Source organism: Danaus plexippus (genome assembly GCF_018135715.1).
Source record: "Danaus plexippus chromosome 16 unlocalized genomic scaffold, MEX_DaPlex mxdp_31, whole genome shotgun sequence".
NCBI classification, from domain to species: domain Eukaryota; kingdom Metazoa; phylum Arthropoda; class Insecta; order Lepidoptera; family Nymphalidae; genus Danaus; species Danaus plexippus.
The window spans coordinates 2,759,835-2,780,444 of NW_026869852.1; the positions used below are offsets into that span (position 1 = coordinate 2,759,835).

A 20,610-nucleotide genomic window follows, 5' to 3' on the forward strand; every position below is an offset into this window, starting at 1 on the left:
TACATAAAAATAGAGTCCGACACATTGAGAAACTCCTCCTCATTTGGAGTCGGTGAATAATGTTCTGCATTTGCTACTTCACACAACAAAGGCATCCCATAATGGGTGATAAACAAAGTAAATAATATAATCATACCATTATATTGACCTTCAACAAGAAATAAGTATTTTACTCGTAATGTCATGATTATGACTTGTGTTTTTAATAACTAGAGTGATATGGAAATTTAATTAATTAGAAGTTTTTTCGCAACGATGGAATGGGATCTAAACCTAAACATTATGTACCATTATAACGGTGAATTCTAGTTAACAATTTATTAAAAAATATTATATTCTAAGTTGTTTCGCTGTGACACATTGAAGTCGTTTCAAGCGAGATAACAAAGCGCTCCTCGGTTAAGCTTCTTTGGAATTAGCTTCGCTGCAATATAATTTAATTTTGTTGAATCTCTCCCGTCTGCTGGTAAATAAATCATAAAGGAAATGAAATGTTATATTTTTGTGTCGTAATTTTTTAACGATATCATACAAATATTCACTAATATTAAAAATACATAGTATAGGTACGGATAAATGTGAAAATTCCTTCAATACTATTTCTTTACTAATCCTTTCAAAAATGAAATATCATGTTTCGCTTGTTTATCTCCAAGTTTTGATGAAAGATGTCATTTAAAAAAGCAATCTAAATTCGAATTGGAAAAATCAGGGGAGATTAGGTAACAATACTTGAGGTTGTTTTCTTTTGCGTTTTATGGATATTTCAAAAACACTTTTACACTCTTCCATTAAAAAGGCTCTGGAAAAAAATCCAGGATCCCAGAATTTTCCTTAACCAACAAAAAGGTAAGCTTTTAGTTTTAGCGGGGACTTCCGAAAATCTAGAGGTACGAAAAGGTTTTTCTAGATGACAGCATAAATATTGTTTTCTTTAAGCATAGTCTGTCAGGAAACACCTGAATCCTCGTCGATACTAACATAAAAAACATCAGTATAGAAAGAGAATTGATTATATTTTAAAACTAAAGATTACCTTCTTGTCATTTATACTCATGCTTGAGGTAGGCGACGTACTATGCTTTTTTTCATATGTATTTCAGTCACAACATTGTAATATTATCTCTATTATTACTATAATAAAACATATTTAAAAAATATTTGCTTGTCTTTTTGTGTTAGATTAGATTCTTATCTATAAGACAGTCTATATGTATTTGCTCAGTTATTCATGTGATTGTTTTTTTCATTTAATTTTAATAAATGTAATAATGATTACACAATTAAGTGCGTTAAACTTTTTCTCTGTAAAGGGGAAGAAGTTGATATGTTTAATCCGCTTTGATTATTTTCACAAATTTAAAATGTGTAATATCAACGATTTCAATGACAAGAACGTTCATAAGTTACATTCAATAAGTTGGGAAAGATTGTGTTATATAGAAAATTTATGGAACATTTTAACCTTGTACATGGACAAAGCGAAGATAAATTAAAATAATTTATGGTAAGAGAAAACACAAAAAATGCTTTAATATTCATGTTTTACTAAATCGGGTATACAATGTAAGTAATGTAATGTAATCTTTTCACCCCACAAAACAGTTTAAATATGACTTGTGAATATAGTGTCTCTTGTTACAAAATAGTGTGATAACTATCTGACCATTACGTCATCCTTCCAGCTACTGAGATCATCCAAACATTTTTCCAGTAGAGGGTTTCCGCCTAACCGGGCGACCTGTAAGAAATCTAGGTTAAATACTTCAATTTAAAACAACCATACTTAACTACGTGAAAACACTCGAATCACCTCAGCCCGAGCTTCTCGGTCAAGTTCACTGAGTCTGTTTCTCGTATACTGTATGCTGCCCGCCTTCTCCAACAAAGACATACAGTATTTCTTCAGCTCAATATCACGGGTACGCTGTCGTAAGATACCTGATAGTAATAGATATATGATCACGAAATATTTATTTAATATAAAATATTTATTAAATATAAAATATTTATTAAATATAAAATATATATTTTAGAAAACAGATTATCAAGGAAAAAACCTCCTATGTGGATCTGATGCTGTGTGACGTAAAGATCCCAAGAAAAGACTAGAAAAATTAAAAAAAATACTCAAAAATCTTAATCTTTAACTGATATGTAACCAACTAAGTTTAGAAATTGACCTGATTCATTTATGAGGAAAAATGATTCAATATTTGACGTTAGGTCATAGAAGAAAAAAGACTACAATGTTTGACCCACACAAATACATACTCGTATGTAAACACATTTAACTGAATTTTGGTGTACTAACGTAAAACTTCGCTTCCCACTGAAGTTTTGGATGCGTGTATGATAGGCAAGGAGAACTTTCCTTCTGATATATCTTCACAGAAACTGCCATTGCTGTTTAACTGGAATAGTAATACACATACTGAATATGATATGATTTTATTTCTCCCTGAAAAATAAAATCTGATTGAAATAGAATGATATAAAACAATTATATTTGGAACGTAAAAGCAACCTCCTTCGCACGAAGATTACAATAGTCATCTCGAAGCTGAGAGTAATGTCCGAGGAGCCGCGCTAGATCGTCATAGTTTTTGTCATGATCACTGACCACTTGTAACAATCTGACTCCAACTAATATAACTGTAGCGGTTTCTAAGAAAAAGATTGTTCCAGTTAGTTGGAGTTTAATTGAGGAAGCCAGATAAGTTATTATAACTGTGAGATTAGTATACTAGTACAATATTTTACTATATATTCTCGTTTCTAACGATTACCGTATAAGGTTTGGCCAAATTCATATACTGTGCAATTATTAAAAACAAAAAAAAGCATACATTAAAATTTAAATTTCTCTACAACGTTTATGATACAGTTTAAAATTTTAAAATGTATGAAGTCTGTTTAATGCATAATATTGTTAGTGAGATATTCGTTCATCTGCCAGTTAGGATATTTAAATAGGACAGTTTTGTAAACATGTGGAGGTTAGCAAGACATATAAGTTATAGATTACTCAAATGCGTCATCTTTGTGTACTGATCCTCAGTGGGGCAAATGAAGTTGTGCTTCCAATAAACCTCAGTGCCTTGTCCCTTCCACATGTCATGAAATTGATCCGCGAATCCCTTAACTCTCTGTAAAAATTTTTTTTTATTCACTTAGTTACTATACACCGTCTACATTATTGTATCGTATATATATTTTTTACTGTTTTTTAACTACACTTTATGAGAGAGCTTCGTTCTACAATTTATTAATTTTAGTTATTTTTGTTAATTCTACGTAACATTAATAGAAAGTTATAATCAGACCGAAGGATCTGGTGCTAACTCGAGTGCTATTTTCATTGACTCCGCCATTACTTGAACAGCGGAGTTGATGGTCAAGGGAACACCGTAGACCAAATGTGCTGTTGGTTTTCCTCGACGGACTAAAGAGTTATCCTGGATATCATCGATCCTTTAAGTGAATAAAAACAGAATTAAATAAATATTTCGATAATAACTTATAAGCCACAAAAATTAGGTAGGAACTAACAAAACAACTCCATTGATCAATTTTACCCAAGCGTCTGTTACTTTTCGAAGTAAATCATCTGGGACTTTAAACCAGTAATTGAAAGACCACGTTATTCTGCCAATAAGAATTACTCCGTTAACTTCTGCCAGGTGTGTAGAAGGTGCAAGAATCTCCTGTTAAGAATAAAAGAACTTTATCGTAGAACAAAACTTATAATAAATTAACGATCGTTTTTCTTTAAACTGAAAAAAATAAAATACTACGAATTGGTCACTTAATACATTTAATAACTTAAACACTGACCTTCTCCAGGTATTGTTTATCATCTTTATTATTTATATCCATTGCAAATTTTAATATCAGCGAGTGTCTTCAGACAAGTGTCCCTTAACAATGACGTCTTATTTATTTTGTTAAAGGCCTCAGACGCGACAAATCGTTTTGTTATAACCACGTGATTAGGTACTTAATGTAATGGGTTTTGTTTAAATCTGATTGGGTTATTTCTTATTTTTTTATTATATGAATAATTTAATGGCTCAGCTTATCAAATGTCATGTCATTACCTAATGCAGGAATATTGTGACACAAATTAGGGCGTCATCTTTGAGGTCGAATAAATTCATTAAATGAAATAATTCTCAAATATTGCTTAATTTATTTTTTATGGTAATGGAGGCAAACAAGCAGATGGCTTACCTCATGGGAAGAAGTTACCGTTGGCCATGGATATCTGCAACATGATGTCGCGGATGCTTGGCCGCCCTTGAGGTCGAGGGAATGATAGAAGGATGCTGATGCACCAATAACAATCCTATCAAAGAGCATTGCACTTGGTCTGAACTGAGAGTTGAGTTTTGTGTGTCGCAGGTAAGGGGTATGGAAGGCCCCCCCCCCATCCGGCCTGCAGTTACAGGGTCTCCATGTACGAACGAGACACGTTCGAAATTTCAAAATAGGCATAGGCATAAGCTGATGCAGGAAAGAAGGCCATAGCTCACATCAACATCCCGGGAAAGGAAAGAGTGGGAAAAACGAAAGGCTCACTCGTCTGACAAAAATTTGCCATTAAAGAATACGTCATGCAATCTTCTGTGAGATGGTTGTACTTCTCCGGTCGAGCCAGCCCATGTTGGAGCTGAAGTAATAAGATCACCATTGGCTGCCACTTGTTAAATAATATAATATCGATAAAAAAAACTATTACTATAATAAAGCTTAAGGAAAACTTTACAATTTCTATTAAAATATTACAGATAGTTGTGTTATAAATATTTTTCTGCACCAAAAAACGATTAGAATAAATACTATGCGTTGTATTTAAAGCAAATTATTTTTTTGAAAGAGAGTTTCATTTTACAGATTAGCCTAAAGACAATATATGACATTAATGAAATTAACAAATTCGATGTGCATCTTTTCAAATTCTTTCTATTGAAAATCAAAACAAGGAACATAAAATAATCCCTATCAAAGTTGAGGCAATCATCATATGACTACGAAACGTGTTTCCTCGCAAGAAAAATCTTCCGAATTCATTATTATAAGCAATGATTAACATTATTATCTTCTTTTCTTAATACGAATGTGTACTCACTAAGAAATTTTATAAGTTTACTTCGTCTTAGCGACGAATAAAAATACAAATCATTATTTTATTGTAAATTTCACCTTTGTTAAGTCAGTAAGTCATTTTCGAATATATTATATTAATGGAGTCGGAAAACTATTTTTTATAATATTATTAACTTATCACTTATAAAGATTTTATTAAGATATACAAAATATAAAACAAATATCATTAATGTTTCTAATAACTATGTTGAAGTGAGTTTGATATATAAAATGTAAAAAATCTTGTCGCTACTTCATCGTTTGTTTACTATTAGTTACTTTAGATATATGCTGTGAGTTAAGGAATTGAATAAATGTTTTTTTTTCTATTAAGTTCTAGCTGAATAACATAGTGTAGGAGTATTTGACACCCACGGAAAATTAACCTAAACAAACAGGTAGGTAAAGATAAGTAGATAAATTTGTATTTTTTTTAAATTCATATTACAATGTCGGAGTATAGTTCGAGCACGTGACTTTGATAGCTCTGGACCATGTAAGACGTCATATTAAGAGTTTGTCAAATTGTACGAGAAGAAGTGATCATATAAAAAGTGTTCACATACTTACGTATACAAAGTAATACTAGTATCTCACATATATATACGATGAAATCTGGTCAAGGAAGCAAATCCCGGAGTGCTTCGGGAAAGCAATTTTTGTCCTCATTCCCAAAAAAGATCGAGTCACAGATCCGAAAGATACTAGACCGATAGCCTTAACAAATACTATATCCAAAATCTTTTTCTCAGTTCTACAAACAGTATTTTAGGTCAAATCACTAGAAAGGGATTTTTACCCGGAATTTCTGGATGCCTAGAACACAACACTTTGCTGTCGGAGACTTTAAAAGATGCTAGGAAAAGCGAGAGGCAAATTACAGTTTGTTGGATAGACTTAGAGAACGCGTTCGGGTCGATACAACACGAATTGATGCTATTCGCGCTGAGATGGTACAACTTTCCGCCCCTAGTTACCGATATGATCGCGTCGTACTACTCAAAATTAAAGTTTTCTATAACAACTAAAGAAGGCCATTCAAAAACTTTTAGTTACAATGTAGGACTATTTCAAGGTTGCTGTTTATCTCCAATTGTATTTAATATTTTAATTAACATCTTAGTAAATAAATTAACCAGCAACGAGAAAAAATGGGGGTATCGGTTCAAGTTTAATAATAAATACACGGAATCCATTTTAGCCTTCGCTGACGATCTCGCAATACTGACACGTAACCCCAAACACTGTCAAGTACTATTAGATGGAGTGGATAAATTCTGTGAGTGGACCGATGGATTGAGGACAAAACCAAGTAAATGTCACTGTCTGTGTCTCGATAGGCGGAATACAAGATACACCTCATACGCTTCGGGATTATCGTTAGGCGGTCAATGCATTTCTACGGTTACAGAAAATGCACCATTTAAATTTCTCGGTCGGAAGATTGATAATATAGGTCGTACTCCATCTTTGGAAGGTATAGTAGATAGCTTTTTGAACGATCTCAACAAGGTAGATAGCCAACAGATCAGTAACGTTAAAAAAGCTTGGATCTACGATAATTATCTAACTTCACGTTTAAATTGGCCTTTCCTCGTTTATGATTTTAATAAAACCCTTTTGTCAAAATTAGATGCAGGCGTCATAAAGATGTTGAAGTTGTGGCTCGGGCTCGCGCTAACGGCTGATTCATCGGCTTTATTTAGGGATCGCAATAGTTTTGGGATGAGTCTAAAAAGGCCATCGGAGCTCTATAAACACCTGAGAGTTTCCAAGAGATACATCCTGGGGAAATCCCAGGATGACGTCGTTACATCGCTCCCAAAAGACAAAGATGCCCCAGAGCTAGAGTCAAGGCTTCAATTCCACAAGCAGTTTATGATAGGAGCGCAAAGTAACAGAGTAGGGTTAGGATCAAGTAGGAAGGTCCAAGATACGGATATATTGAAGTCTTTTATTCGGCAAGACGAGAATGATAAATATAAGATCCATGCAATAAGTTCAGAAATGCAGAACGAGTGGTTAGACATAGGAGATTTTTGCATCCCATTAGCACTAAAATGGCGCACTTTAATCCATAGTTGGTCGCCAGCATAGCTAAAATTCTATTTCAATGCGTTCCAGATGACTCTCCTAGATCAGAGTAATTTAGTAAGATGGGGTAAAGGTATCGAAAAGACTTGCTATATCTGTGGGAAGGCAGTTGGAACTGCTGGGCATTTGTTGGTGGGATGTAAGGTACTCCTCGATAGCCGTCAATACTCGCGTCGTCACGATAGGGTTCTGGAAATCATACGTGGAACGGTTAGTCTTTCGGTAGCCAGAGCGCAAAAGGAAATAACCACAAACGAGCGATCAGTAGGTTTTGTGAGAGAGGGCACTAGGGCTATAAAAACAAATGTCAAGCCTTACTCCATCCTTAAAGCGGCTACGGATTGGACTATAATGATGGATACGTGTGAAAAACAATACAGAATCCCCGAGGATATTTGTGCGTCGGCCTCCACACCAGACGTATTTATGTATTCGCGAATTTTAAAGCGCGTTGTGATGATAGAGCTTACGGTTCCTAGGGAAACCAACATCCCCAAAGACCATACCATCAAGGTCAACAAATATTACGAGCTCACAAACGAACTCACTCGAAATAGGTTCGTCGTGGATTTATACGCGGTAGAAGTGGGAGCGAGAGGTATAACGGCTAAATCTCTCTACAACCTGCTAAAAGACTTGGGCCTGTCCAGAACTCACATCAATTCGTTCTTGGAACGTACTTCGAAGGCAGCCCTAGTAGGTTCTTTTCAAATATGGTTAGGTAGGGAGAGGAGCTTGGACAGTGGAGGTGAGCGTTTAACGCGAGTTAGTTAGGGGCCCCTTAAACCTACACCTGGGTCGCAAGTCCCAGGCACTGTTGAAGCTTCACTCCCTGCAACACGATGGACCCGGCACCCGCACGGTGAATCCATTGAATGCTAAGAGGTTTCGTCTCATTATAAAGATATTGCTTCCTTAATACTTTATTTTCCCACTTTTATAATTACAACATTTCAGTATTATTTATATTCTTTTTACAATATATCTTATTCATATGAATACATCAAAGCTTTATATTTCACGTATTTACTTGACGATGTTGCATTTTATTGTAAGACAGTCAACAACCCCTTTCATAGATTTTTTTAAACAGGTATCTATATATACATTTCCGTCTTCAATTCAAAGTCATTGTTCTGGTGAGAGATGCATATGCCTAGTTTAGTATTTTATAATCGTTATATCTAAAGACATCTCAAACATATCATCGTGTTTCTACGAACTATTCATGTCAACTTCGTCTTACGCCAATGAACATTTCTATTGATATGTAACAAACATTATAAATTAATATGGAACTAAGAGAATGAGCTGAAAAATATAACGTTTACAATAAATTATTCAGTAGCCAATTAGTTTATAACTTTTCATCCAACCTTATTTAATATATGTTAGTTGTTATGTGTGTAATCAAGGATGTCAAATGGTTAGTTATTATATTTTATTATATTATGGGATTTAATACAAATTAGTTGTTTATTAAGAGAGAGACACCGGCATTGCTGACGTCACTAACGTCATTTCTTTCAGTACGTTCCATAATGTTTCAAAATGAAACTTCAATTCTTCTAAATGTCCTTTAATTTCTTGAAGGTTCATATTGATATCCTTCAATGGTCCGCACTCACCGAACTTAACTGTTGTGCGTCCAAACGTCGTATTTATGCCAAAATGAAAACATAGCTCTATTCTACTTTTGAATAGGCTTGGTTTCGTTTCACTTATAACATTCATTATGACTACCAACAAGTTCTTATAATAATTGATAGCAGTCTTAAGTTAGCGTTATGTTGCATCCGTCATTGGTGCTGACAGCGCCCATATATATAATAATGCAGTATATTTAGGATCGGTTTTTGTTATGACGTCATCATCACTCACACCTCAAGTGGTGGTGGTTTAATAAATGTCTTTAGTACAATAGATTAAGTAACGTAATTAACATTTACATGGATTAAATACATAATTAAGAACAGTTTCTCAGTAACAAATAACTATTAAAAAGAGTAAATTGCATTATTTATCGAGTCAAGAAACATTAACAGTTAAAGAGGAACTGTCTTTATCTGCAGTCTTCCGCTTTAGACGAAGCTTTTGTAGTATTATTTTATTGACAAGTTTCTTGTTGTAAATATTTACTATTTTGATCATTACATAAAAATTCAAATAGAATAAAAATAGCGTACTCAATATGGTTGTTTCTGTGATATATTTTTAGAAAGTGTTAACCACTGACTCTTAGGCTATAAGCTATTCAGGAGAGCAAAACATTTTATTTTTATATATGTTCATTCTGATTTTATATATATCAAGAACATAAGAATGAGTTTAGTATTATTAACATATTTTATGAGGAAACTGATTTCTATTAAGTAATAACATAAATCTCTATTACTTGTTATTTATTAATTTAATATCTAATATAATACGGAGTTAAGGTTTTGATTGTATATTGTAATGGTCGTCGTTAAATGATAACTCTTTATAGTGGATATTAGGAGGTACAAAAACCAAAAAAAAATATTTTTGTCAAAAATTTATTAAAAAAATGTTTTATTTGTGTAACCTTACTAAACCACACAATTTTTTTTCACATAGATGTAGAAAAATATTGAAAACCCATCGTAAAGATGTGGTCTGGGAAATTTATTATTTAAGATTGATTAAAGATAATAAATAAATCTGTAATTTAACAATAGATCAGAAATATGACCAACATAATATAATTTTGCATAATGAACTATAAAGTGCTTGATTTATTGTTATCGATCATCGTTAACACAATAAATTTCATAATATTTTTTTTTACATTCAAAATCTGGTAATTTAATAAAACCTATTTTCCTATTAGAATAACTGCTAACTGCGCATTTAAATTTATGATTTGAATCGGGAAAATGTAAAAAAATATAATTTACTCTCGCTTCATCGATATAAAACCAAAAAAAATATTATTTTTTTTTATAGGAAGAACAAATCCCCAGGAAACTGTTTGTTTGCATTAATTTATATTCTATTTAACTATTTTTTTGAGCGTATGTATTGATAAGAAAGACTATAACATTTTTTTCGTCTCTAGCATACTGAAAGAATTATCAAAGAAAAAAATTAAAAATATATCAATTCTCAATACATGCAATGTAATATGTATAAAATTCTCAACAACAGAATTTATTACTTGTGTATAACGTCAATGACACTAGAATTTGATAAATACTCTGAAATGGTAATGTGAAGCTGCAAAAATTTGTGATTTTTAAAGGAACCCGTGTTATGAAAACAAGGAAAACTTTATATAGAAAAATATAAAAGACTTCGATGTACTGACATTTCCTTGTTTGCATTATAAAATAAATGTATATTAAATGATCATTTTTTTTTAATCATCAATGACCGAAAGAGTAATAAAAAATAAATAAGACATGTCAATAAAGATTTCTTATGGAATTAGATTAAAATAAAAAATGATAAGCTGAATATACACAAGATAAAAATTGGATGCTTTTAGAAAGAAAAATTAACCAAGCATCTGATTACGAATGTGATATCTGTTTTTTTATTTTAAAATTAAACATGAACGAGATATGCTTTATGCCCATCTCATAACAGACTGGTTCAAATTATCACATTTCTAAATGACAAACATAACAGTCTATATTAAATGTCTCACATTGACATCTCGTCTGCCCGTGATCACGGTTGCTGAAAAGTAACCGAAACGTCGGGAGTATGCAGATTTGACAAAAAATAAAGCACGCGTAGTATATCCGAAAAATAATAGTTTCATTTTAATGAAAAAAACAAGCTAATGTCTTAGATCTCCCTATATTAAATATTATTATTGAAAATTAGCTAATGTCATCGGACTAATAATCTTGTATTAAAATGTCTTTCATCGAGTGACCTTGAGTGACTCAAATTAAATTTAATATTACACAGCTATAGGTCGTAGGTCTTAGTTATAGAATAATTACTATATAATACATACTCGTATGTATATTTAACTAAGCCTTTTTGTGTTACTGACAATTCTGGCTGGCCTCATCCCACGCTTACATAAATAGTAACGCTTTAACGAAATAACATATATAAAAAGCAAAATCTCCTTAAGAAAAATATATTACCTATATAAATAGTAAGAGCTTTTATCCAAACAATATTAACACTGACATTAAATATCAACATCCAACGAAGCGTATAATCTCTTAACGCGATACTGCCGTACCAGTAGACTTCATTTGATAACTATGTGTTTCTGTAGAGAAATAGAGATACCGCTTTTACAATACATAGACAATAGCCTGTAAATTATATAGAGGTAATCATATGAAGGAAACCTGAATAAGGAAAGAAACCTGCTTTAAGTTAGATATTAAATAATACTAATAGGAGACATTCTAATAATAGACTTTAAGATATATTCGCTCTAGTTAACGAACCATTACGAAATTGAGCCCTAGTAAGAATCATTACGTCAAAAAAGGCTGTTTGCTTTGACCAGTCGTAAAGTGAACTCGGAATGGTTAGTAAGTGTAAGTTTTACATAAGTTAAGTTTCCTTTAAGTATTCCATATCTTTCATAAATTATTTGTGAAGTGATTATTGTTATACTCGTTTTTTTGTAGGCTGCATGTACGCGACAACTTACGACTACTTGGAAATGTCAAAAACGTAAAGCATCGGCGAGAGGAGTCAAACTTTTTTGTATAATAACAATAATCTTTTTAAAGTTAGTTTTATAACTAACAATATAACTGTGTCATGAAACCGGAAACTATTCTAATATACTTGCGTGCCTTGGTGTCTTTAAATGAGTTGTTTATTAACTGTCACTGTATCAAACACATTGTGAGTTGTAGTTTTGTGAAAAGTAAAATTGTTACCTAATTTATTAACGCTACTGTTTAAAGTAAAACATGATAAAATAGAGACATCCTCATACCATGCAGCCTTCTGTGATTAATTTATACTTAAATTGCTTTGTCATATATTTTATTTTCATTAAATAGAACTATGCTAAATATGGCTTTTTTACTGTTTGTTCTCATGCCATCATTTTTTAAAATTATGTGTCAGAACTTGGTTGAAATTAATATTCTGATTCTTTCAAGTGCTCCTTAAGTTTCTACCCGCGAAATAATTTATTAATACATGTTTATATTGGTTACATATGAAGACAGACAATATTGAAGTAACCATCACATCATTTTCAATACAAAGCGTCAGACAGGAAGGTCACAACAAACTCGTTCGTGTCAACATCCTCAACCCTCGTCTTCAATATAAAAGCTGAGGGTGACATTCAGACTGCACAATAATCATAAACACAATATCAGTTATAGATGTAAAAAAAGTTATTTTATTTTTCTACTAGGGACCAGTCCCGGCTTCGCACGGACTCTTTACAAGAAATATAAAATAGCCTATTTAATTTTGAGAATTATTAAACTTGTATTATGATAACTTACAAATGGTACGCTCGATTTAAATAATTTAAAAAGTAATTTACAGATACTGATATAGTCTTGAAAACGAAGTGATTTATTTAGATAAGACTCAACACCGTATTTATGTAAATAGCTTTCCAATAAACGCTTTAGGAATGCCAATTTTTAAAAATTGTAAAATGTATATGGTATCCTGTCCTTAAGGTGTAGACATTTGCCACCGTGGACTTTTCTATAGACCTATATAAAGTACCCAATCACCATATATTATTTTCTTGTATCTCAAAGACTTTAGGTAGTTTTCGTTAAAAGCTCTCAGACGGCTCATGTTTTCCCGACATCTTCAACGAATATCGTTACTATACACAAGTAAATACGAAAACTTAAAAAAAATTATATACGAAAACCTTCTTCAAGAATCACACTATCGAGTGGTGACAATTGTTTGATAATCGGTGAAGTAGTTTTTCCGTTTATCGCGAACAGACAGACAGACAGCCGCGGCGAGGGACTTTCTTTTATAATATGTATTGATTGATTGTTAAAAAGTTTCTTATAAGAAGAGATTTTAATTCCATTCTACTCTCGTTCTGTGTTTGTGTGTTACTCATCAAGAACAATGCGATAATTTTGTTATCATAATTTTTTAAATTATTAACTTTCTATTGAGTAAATAATAATTCAGATTATTATTTGAAATTAATAATTCTTTAAGAATGTTGTTTGAAATGGTTTACTAACTACAGACAAAAATGTCTACTTAATGAGTTATGGCATTTTATGTTCTTGAACTATTACAATTGTTATTTGGAAAAGGTTATTATTAAAACAATATAAAAAGCCAAAAAATAGGAGCAGAAAAATTGAGGTCAACTAAGAGTAGCATTCCTTTACAACAAGTGGGTTTAAATAAATTTGATTGCAATTGTGGCTTGTTGTTGGCTGGCAATGGACAAACGAAAATATATATGTTTAAAATTGCCTCGGGACAAAATAATCCAGCGTCAATGTCACCGGTTTAAAGAAATCTCTTGGATTGTGTGGAATTTTAACATAAAAGATAATTATTGTTGCATATCGATGATGATGATGATGAACTAATTATTACTATTTTTTATTTCCTTATCATTTTCGACACACGATCTACAAACGACTTCTATATACAGAGGAATATTGAGTATCTTGGCTTATGGAATAATCACAAACATAATTCTGACCCCAATATATTTACATATTCATTCTTATCACATAATCTCATACATTTTTGTACATTATTTATGATTTATCGTCATCATATATTTCCTTAATCCTTTACCATTCAAGAAACTTTTATGTATTGTATAATACAACTGTTATAGACTACCTTTAATGAACTCTATCTCTGAGGTTTAACATTAAATATTCACTTGGGAACTGCAAAAAATAATTAAATTTTTTGAACTTGAGCGAGACTCGAGGAAAACATTGTAAGAATTATCACGTAATTTGATTTTATATATTCTAAATAAATATAATTTTGTGTTTATAAGGTTTTTACTAAACAGACATGAGTTCGCTTCAAGCGAGGACCTTAACAATTCATTCATTAGCCTGTCATTTTATATAATGGACTGTTATGAGGCTGGTCGACTCACAGAGCACCGGACTAATTTAATAATAACCAAAATACTATTTGATTGATTAAAATTAGAGACGAAACCTCTTAGCATTCAATGGACTCACCGTGCGGGTGCCGGGTCCATGGCGTTGCACGGAGAGGAGCTTCTACAGTGCCTGGGACTTGCAACCCAGGTGTAGGTTATTCATCCACCCAGCTATTCTGAATATGGGGTGGGCGCGCCATAACTAGCTGTCGTGTGCTATGCTCACTGAATGTTGTAATTTTAATACTGCTTTTCAATAAATCAGTTTTTATCGATCTACTAATTGTTTTTCCTAAAACCAGAGATATGTCAGACCTGTGTGAATTAAAGGTACCGTAAAACGAACTCTTGTTAAAGTTTATCAGGATTGTTATTACTTTACTACAATAGTCTTAAATATATTAAGATTGTTACCTCTACTAGTATATTTTGGAAAACCTCGCTGTAGCCAAACTAATGTATTTGTTGGACTGTTATCTAAAATAAGGCTTGGATAGCCTTGTATTGGTTCTGAAATACATTGTCGCTGAAGAAAATATTTTGTTTAAACTAAATTATGTTTTTCGGTATGACTACGCGTTTCAATTACAGCAACCGTGATCACGAGCAGACGCTTTGAAAGTGTCTGTGACAAGTCATGTACGTAAAATATAGTTTAATTTTAAATGTGTAATTGTGAAAATCTTACAAATTAATACTTTAGTGATAAGGAATCATAGTTGCAACGGCTACTATGAGAATACTAGCCAACTATGCGCTTCGTCGTATATTTTTCTCTAAACATTTTAATATACGAGATAAGGGGGAAAATGCATAAAAATATATTTTAGCCAGTGAATAGTGAACGTGTCAGCAGCAGAGGCGTCAACAGATGGGTGCAAAGAGGCATTTGGTGTTGATGCGAGAAAAAAAAAACAAGATTCAGTGTCAGTTTCAACATTATCTTGGTGTAGTTACAAGTTGGGGTATTACCCTATGGTCGTCAATATGTAAAAAATGGCTATTAATTCAAGATTTTAAATTTTTCTTCTGCCATATATCAAATGAAAGTTCAGGCTTTCTCATTAAATTGAAAATGAAATTGTTGTAGGTGGTAGAGCCTAGCTACTGTCATGTAACTACAGATCCAACATGGGCTGGCTCGATCGGGGAAGTACCACCCTCTCACAGAAGTAGTCTTTAATGGCCGCGTTTCTTCTGATGACCGATGAGAGAGCTGGTTGCCCTTTCCCTATTCCCACCTTTTCTGACACTCAATTATTCTCACCCTTCCCTATTCCTAAAAAAAATAAGGTTAGCAATGCATACGCAACAGAGATGTTGCGGATTTCCATAGGCGACGGTAGCTACTACCCACCAAGTAGGCCATCTGCTCGTTTGCCACCTTTAACATAAAAAAAAATTGATTCAGATTTTATATGACCACAAATTTAATTACTTAATGAGAGAGATACTATAATACTTAAGGTAGAAAAGTCTTGCAATCGTCTTTTAGTTTCATGAAATACTTTTATGATATATGGTATAGAATATCCATAAGTTCTTTTTAGTTACAAGAGAAATACTTAGTGTTAAGATCCTTACATATGAAGAATAAAATATACTTATATATTAAAAAAACTACGATTTCACCCTTTATAAGTTTATGGAAGAACCTAGAAAAACTTTTCTAATGTTCTCGATGTGATATTTATTTCTTTTATAAAGATAATATTGTTTGAGGATAATTTTAAACAATGGCAGTAATTGTACAATATTTTTTAATGTTTCTATAATTTTTGGTTTTGACACGTAACAAGAAACTTTTTGATTTTAAGGGTTTTGGCAAAATTTGTATTTTTTTACGCTGTTACATTTGAATACCATTTTAAACTTTTATGCTTGTATAAATGTATGTAAAATTTTCTAATAAGTTCAAAATGTTCACATCAGTTTGAATAAAGCGTCTGTTTTGCTTGAAGCACTTGATACTTTTTATTATTAAACGTGGCATATTAACAATCACAATTTGTTTTGTTTTTGCGTATTTTCTGTATATTTTGATGAACATGTTAAATTTAATATGGCATCGCATTTGTAACACCAATCTAACTGCTGTGGTTATTAAACTCTCGAAGCAATTACATTTAATTTATAACTGAGGAACTTCCTTATCCCTATCGATGTCTGTTATGAGATTTGTGTTTCTGATAAAAGTCAAGGAAAATAAACACAACGCTTACTTATATTCACATAACAATGCTGTCGTTTCTTATTATCTTGTTTTCATCCGACCACAGTTCTTTGAAATGATTCAATGTGAATAACGTCATAAAACGGCAGAAACGAGCCACAGTCGTTGGCAATAAAAGGATAATATACTGATCTATAATACACAAGAGCCAGTTATTAGTAAAATGGGAGTGCTGCCATTTCACAACTTAGGTAAGGTTTTAATCGTAGAAGGGTTCAATTAATATGACAAACAAAAAATTAAGTTTTGGTTTAAACACACGTTAAAGTTGTAAGACCGTCGTTGCTGAATTACTTGTCCTCTCGGCAACTCTTATTAGCTTAGTGGGTTCCAAGTCTTTTTTAGTTTTAAACTCATATGTTCTACTTGCACGATTTCATCCCAAACTCTGTTAAAGTTGATTTTTCATACGCTTGAATCTAGTGTAATCTTACACATTACTGTTAACTGCGACAGTGCAATAATAACTAATAGCACAGAATGACTCGCTGTGTCTGACTGACGAACTCGAGTGTAGCTTTCAGGTTAGTTTTTATTACAAACAACTCGCAACGACTGACTCTTTCCATGACTGTTTAAACTATGTCTGTCTGAGGTTAAATAATTTTAATAAAATAAAGATTTTATGTTGGAAATGTTGTAAACAAGAAAGAAACAATGTTCTAAGGTTTCTCTAAAGTTATTATCTGTATAAAAAGATTGATAATTATAGTTTTTAAGGAGCAAAGTTTTAAGTGTCATGTAAAAGACTTTTTACGTTATAATTTAGGTACTTTATTGTCGTCTGAAAAGTAAAAAAGTTATAATCAATTATTAATTTTTCATTATTGTAATAAACGACCTTGAATTTGAACCCAAAACACTCAAAGATTAAGATAATCATTAATGAATGAGTTAACTAACAAAGTTTAGTTCATCTTGTTTGTATAGAATAGAAATAGAACTTAGCTATTATTACTAGAACTATGATAAACATAAGCTAAATAAATCTTTGGAAAATTATTTATGTAATAATGAATTAATGAAGCAAACTACAACTTAAATTTTAATAATTTTCTAATTCAAGATAAAGCATTTTTTTTAAAAGAATACACGAGATCAATTTAAGGTAAACTCTTGTATTGTTAATAGCAGAGAAAATTAAATCATTCCAAATATTGCTTAAATTTTTTATTTAACCAAATAGACACTACGATGTTGTGTTGGTGGAAGCAGTTGCATGTTTATAATTATATGGTATTCAGTTATTTTTTGTAAAACACTTATATATTTTTAGTATCAGAAAGTAGTGTATTTTTGTATCAATAGTATCATAATTGTAAGCAAAGATGTTTTAAAAAGTTTCCTGCAACCATTGTTTGAGTGTATGAAAATCGTACGAGTAGATATTATTTACATATATATTATTAGTTTATCGAAAGTGGTAATTTTTATAAAGAACTGTTAAGTTTTTAAATGTATTTTCCTTTTTGCATTTCAGTGGCCTTTCTTTTGATATCTTAAAAACATAACTTTATCTTCGTTCCTCACATTAATAATACTTTCGTGAAAGCAAAAGAAAAGCATGTATTTAAAAAGTTATATTATATTTTTTTATTGTTATCCGAGTAACTGTTAATATATTATTTTAAAAGAAATATTCCTTTACCTTTAGTATGGAAATATAAATAAATTATTTGAGTACTCATTTATTGGACCAGGATTGTTAAATTTATTTATATATATTTTAAGTTAGATTAAAATCCTACTGATAATTGACTGTTTACGTACTCATTATAATTTTCCTACAACTTAACGAAAAAATCAATTATATTAAGATTGATTCAAACTTTATTAAATATACCCCATATATTATGCACTCGTTCTTTTAAATAAAACCTTGTGATTTTATCTTATGACACTTGCTCCTTTGAGAAAATTCCCGCGTAATTACTAAAATAACCTTTAATTAAATTGCTAACTTTGTTGAAAATATCTTGCAATGACATATATTTATGAAACATGACAAACTAATAAAAATTTGTTTCAGCTTAAACGTACCTTATATATAACGCTTTAAGTGTGTAAATCAACAAGTTTTTTAACCCCTTCGATATAAGATTGTGAATAATGTTTATTTATACTGAATATTACCGTTCAATAATACTTGAAAATTCACGAAAATGTGATTTGATTATAAAATATTAGTAATACAACTCCTCATGTTACAATATTATTTAAAAACGAATATAGAGAATTTAAATTTTACACAAAATGACATTTTGCTCTCATTTTATTTCATCTTGTTCTACTGATTTTTATTAACAAAACAATACATCATTGTAAACTGTGATAAATAATAATTTATATTCAATCGTGTATAATTCCTATATTTATATTTAGTACGAACCTAATGTCCCTTCATTTTCGCTTCGCTATATTTTTATGGCCTATTAGTGTAGAGATCTATGTTTACAAAAAACATAAGAGGTTTAGATAGTGCAGACCATGTTGAGCTCAAAGTTTTGCGAAAACTGCAAAGACTTACTGAAGCTTATCTTATATAAGGAATGATATACTAAAATGACAACGTCTATAAGCCATCAGATATCAGCGAGTCTCAGGTGGACACTTATAAAAAAACAGACTAACAGATGTAATTTTTTTAATGTATAGGAATTTATGAATTAACGAATAATAACAAGAATTAAATTATTGATCAAATTGAATAAACAGGTTTTATATAACACTTCCCTTCTGTACAAATTGTGGAATGTATCTTTCTTTAAGGCTATAGTTTCACTCACATCGTATAATCTTGCTGAAACATCAAATGCTGTCATATATAAGGGATAAACTTATGTTTTCCTAAAATCTTTCTGCTGTGATAAAGTTTTCTACTATTTCATAAAAATCAATAGTAGTGATGTTTTAAAAATAATTCAATGATATTGTGTATATTTAATATCTTTATTCTATATTACTTTAGAAAAAGCAATGGACCGCATCAGAGACGTCCAGTCTGAGCTTAAATGGAAGTCCATTGATGGAAGAAAATAAAATTTTAATATAATTTTCTTCTTATAATATATCATGTATAAAAAATGTATTTTCGTATTACTTCTAACTTATTTGTGTGGATTAAAATAAAACAATAATCTGTAAATCGTCTCTTTAAAGTCAACGGTACAGACATTTTATTATTTTCATTCTTAATTATGTATTTAAAATTTTATAATAATATTTGGGTAAAGTTTAATTTGGAATAGATAAGTAGTTATTGATATAAATACTTGCTTGTTAGTGTAATAGTAAATTCCGACCTCTGCTTTGCAACATTTAGATTTAGACACTAACTAACCAGCAGTATATATGTTGCTGACAATCCAAACAATGCTGACAATTCAAACTTGTGTCCTCGTATTTATCTACAAGCGCCTCACGTTTATCGTAAGATTCAGAATCCTCCAGTGCAATACAATTTGCAACATCGTAAAGAAAATTTTAATTATTATAATTACTAAATATTTAAATCAAGGAGATCATATTCTCCGTCTTAATGGTAGCATCTCTTTATAATAATAGGTTTATTATACGTTTAACATGGCTCTGGCTACATTACAATACACAGTTATTTTGTATTCATCCGTTCCTTTCCATATGATCGAACAAACATATTCTCCAAATCTATAGTTATAAAATTAAATAGTCCTTTTTATTTTATAAAAGTAGAATAATAAAACCAAACCTAACCTAACCAAATTCATTATTTTAAAGACAGGACGCCAGCCTCGCTGACGTCACTAATGTGACTTGTTTCAGTACGTTCCAGATATTTTAAAATCAAACTTCAATTCTTCTAAATGTTCTTGTATTTCTCGAAGGTTCTTCATAATCACATTCTTTATGATCCGCACTCGCTGAACTCTGCAGTCCGCTGTCGTGCGTCCAGACGTCTTATTTATACCAGAATTCAAACATAGTTCTATTCTCTTTGATTTCGTTTTACTTTTAACCATAGTAACGAGGACCAATAAGTTGTTATAATAATTGATGACAGTTATTT

The 20,610-nt window shown here is 31.3% G+C and overlaps 1 protein-coding gene across 1 annotated transcript; it reads right to left on the bottom strand.

The window, feature by feature from the left end:
• Positions 1–1,527: 1,527 nt before the first annotated feature.
• LOC116771905 (terpene synthase-like) lies at positions 1,528–3,933 on the bottom strand. The gene is made up of 8 exons (XM_032663901.2): positions 3,838–3,933; positions 3,553–3,707; positions 3,327–3,474; positions 3,029–3,149; positions 2,528–2,667; positions 2,315–2,414; positions 1,814–1,941; positions 1,528–1,741 (listed from the first exon to the last, which is right to left on the bottom strand). The coding sequence occupies exons 1-8, from the start codon at positions 3,877–3,879 to the stop codon at positions 1,658–1,660; spliced, it is 918 nt and encodes a 305-aa protein (XP_032519792.2). The 5' UTR covers positions 3,880–3,933; the 3' UTR covers positions 1,528–1,657.
• Between the last annotated feature and the right edge of the window lie 16,677 nt (positions 3,934–20,610).

Bases quoted from the DNA above. Each gene is read 5' to 3' on its own strand.
- LOC116771905 (XM_032663901.2), bottom strand. From the start codon at position 3,879: ATGGATATAAATAATAAAGATGATAAACAATACCTGGAGAAG. The intron at 3,475-3,552 runs GTTAGTTCCTAC...ATTCACTTAAAG, and splicing joins TTGATCAATGGAGTTGTTTT to GATCGATGATATCCAGGATA. The intron at 2,415-2,527 runs GTTGCTTTTACG...TTACTATTCCAG, and splicing joins GTAATCTTCGTGCGAAGGAG to TTAAACAGCAATGGCAGTTT.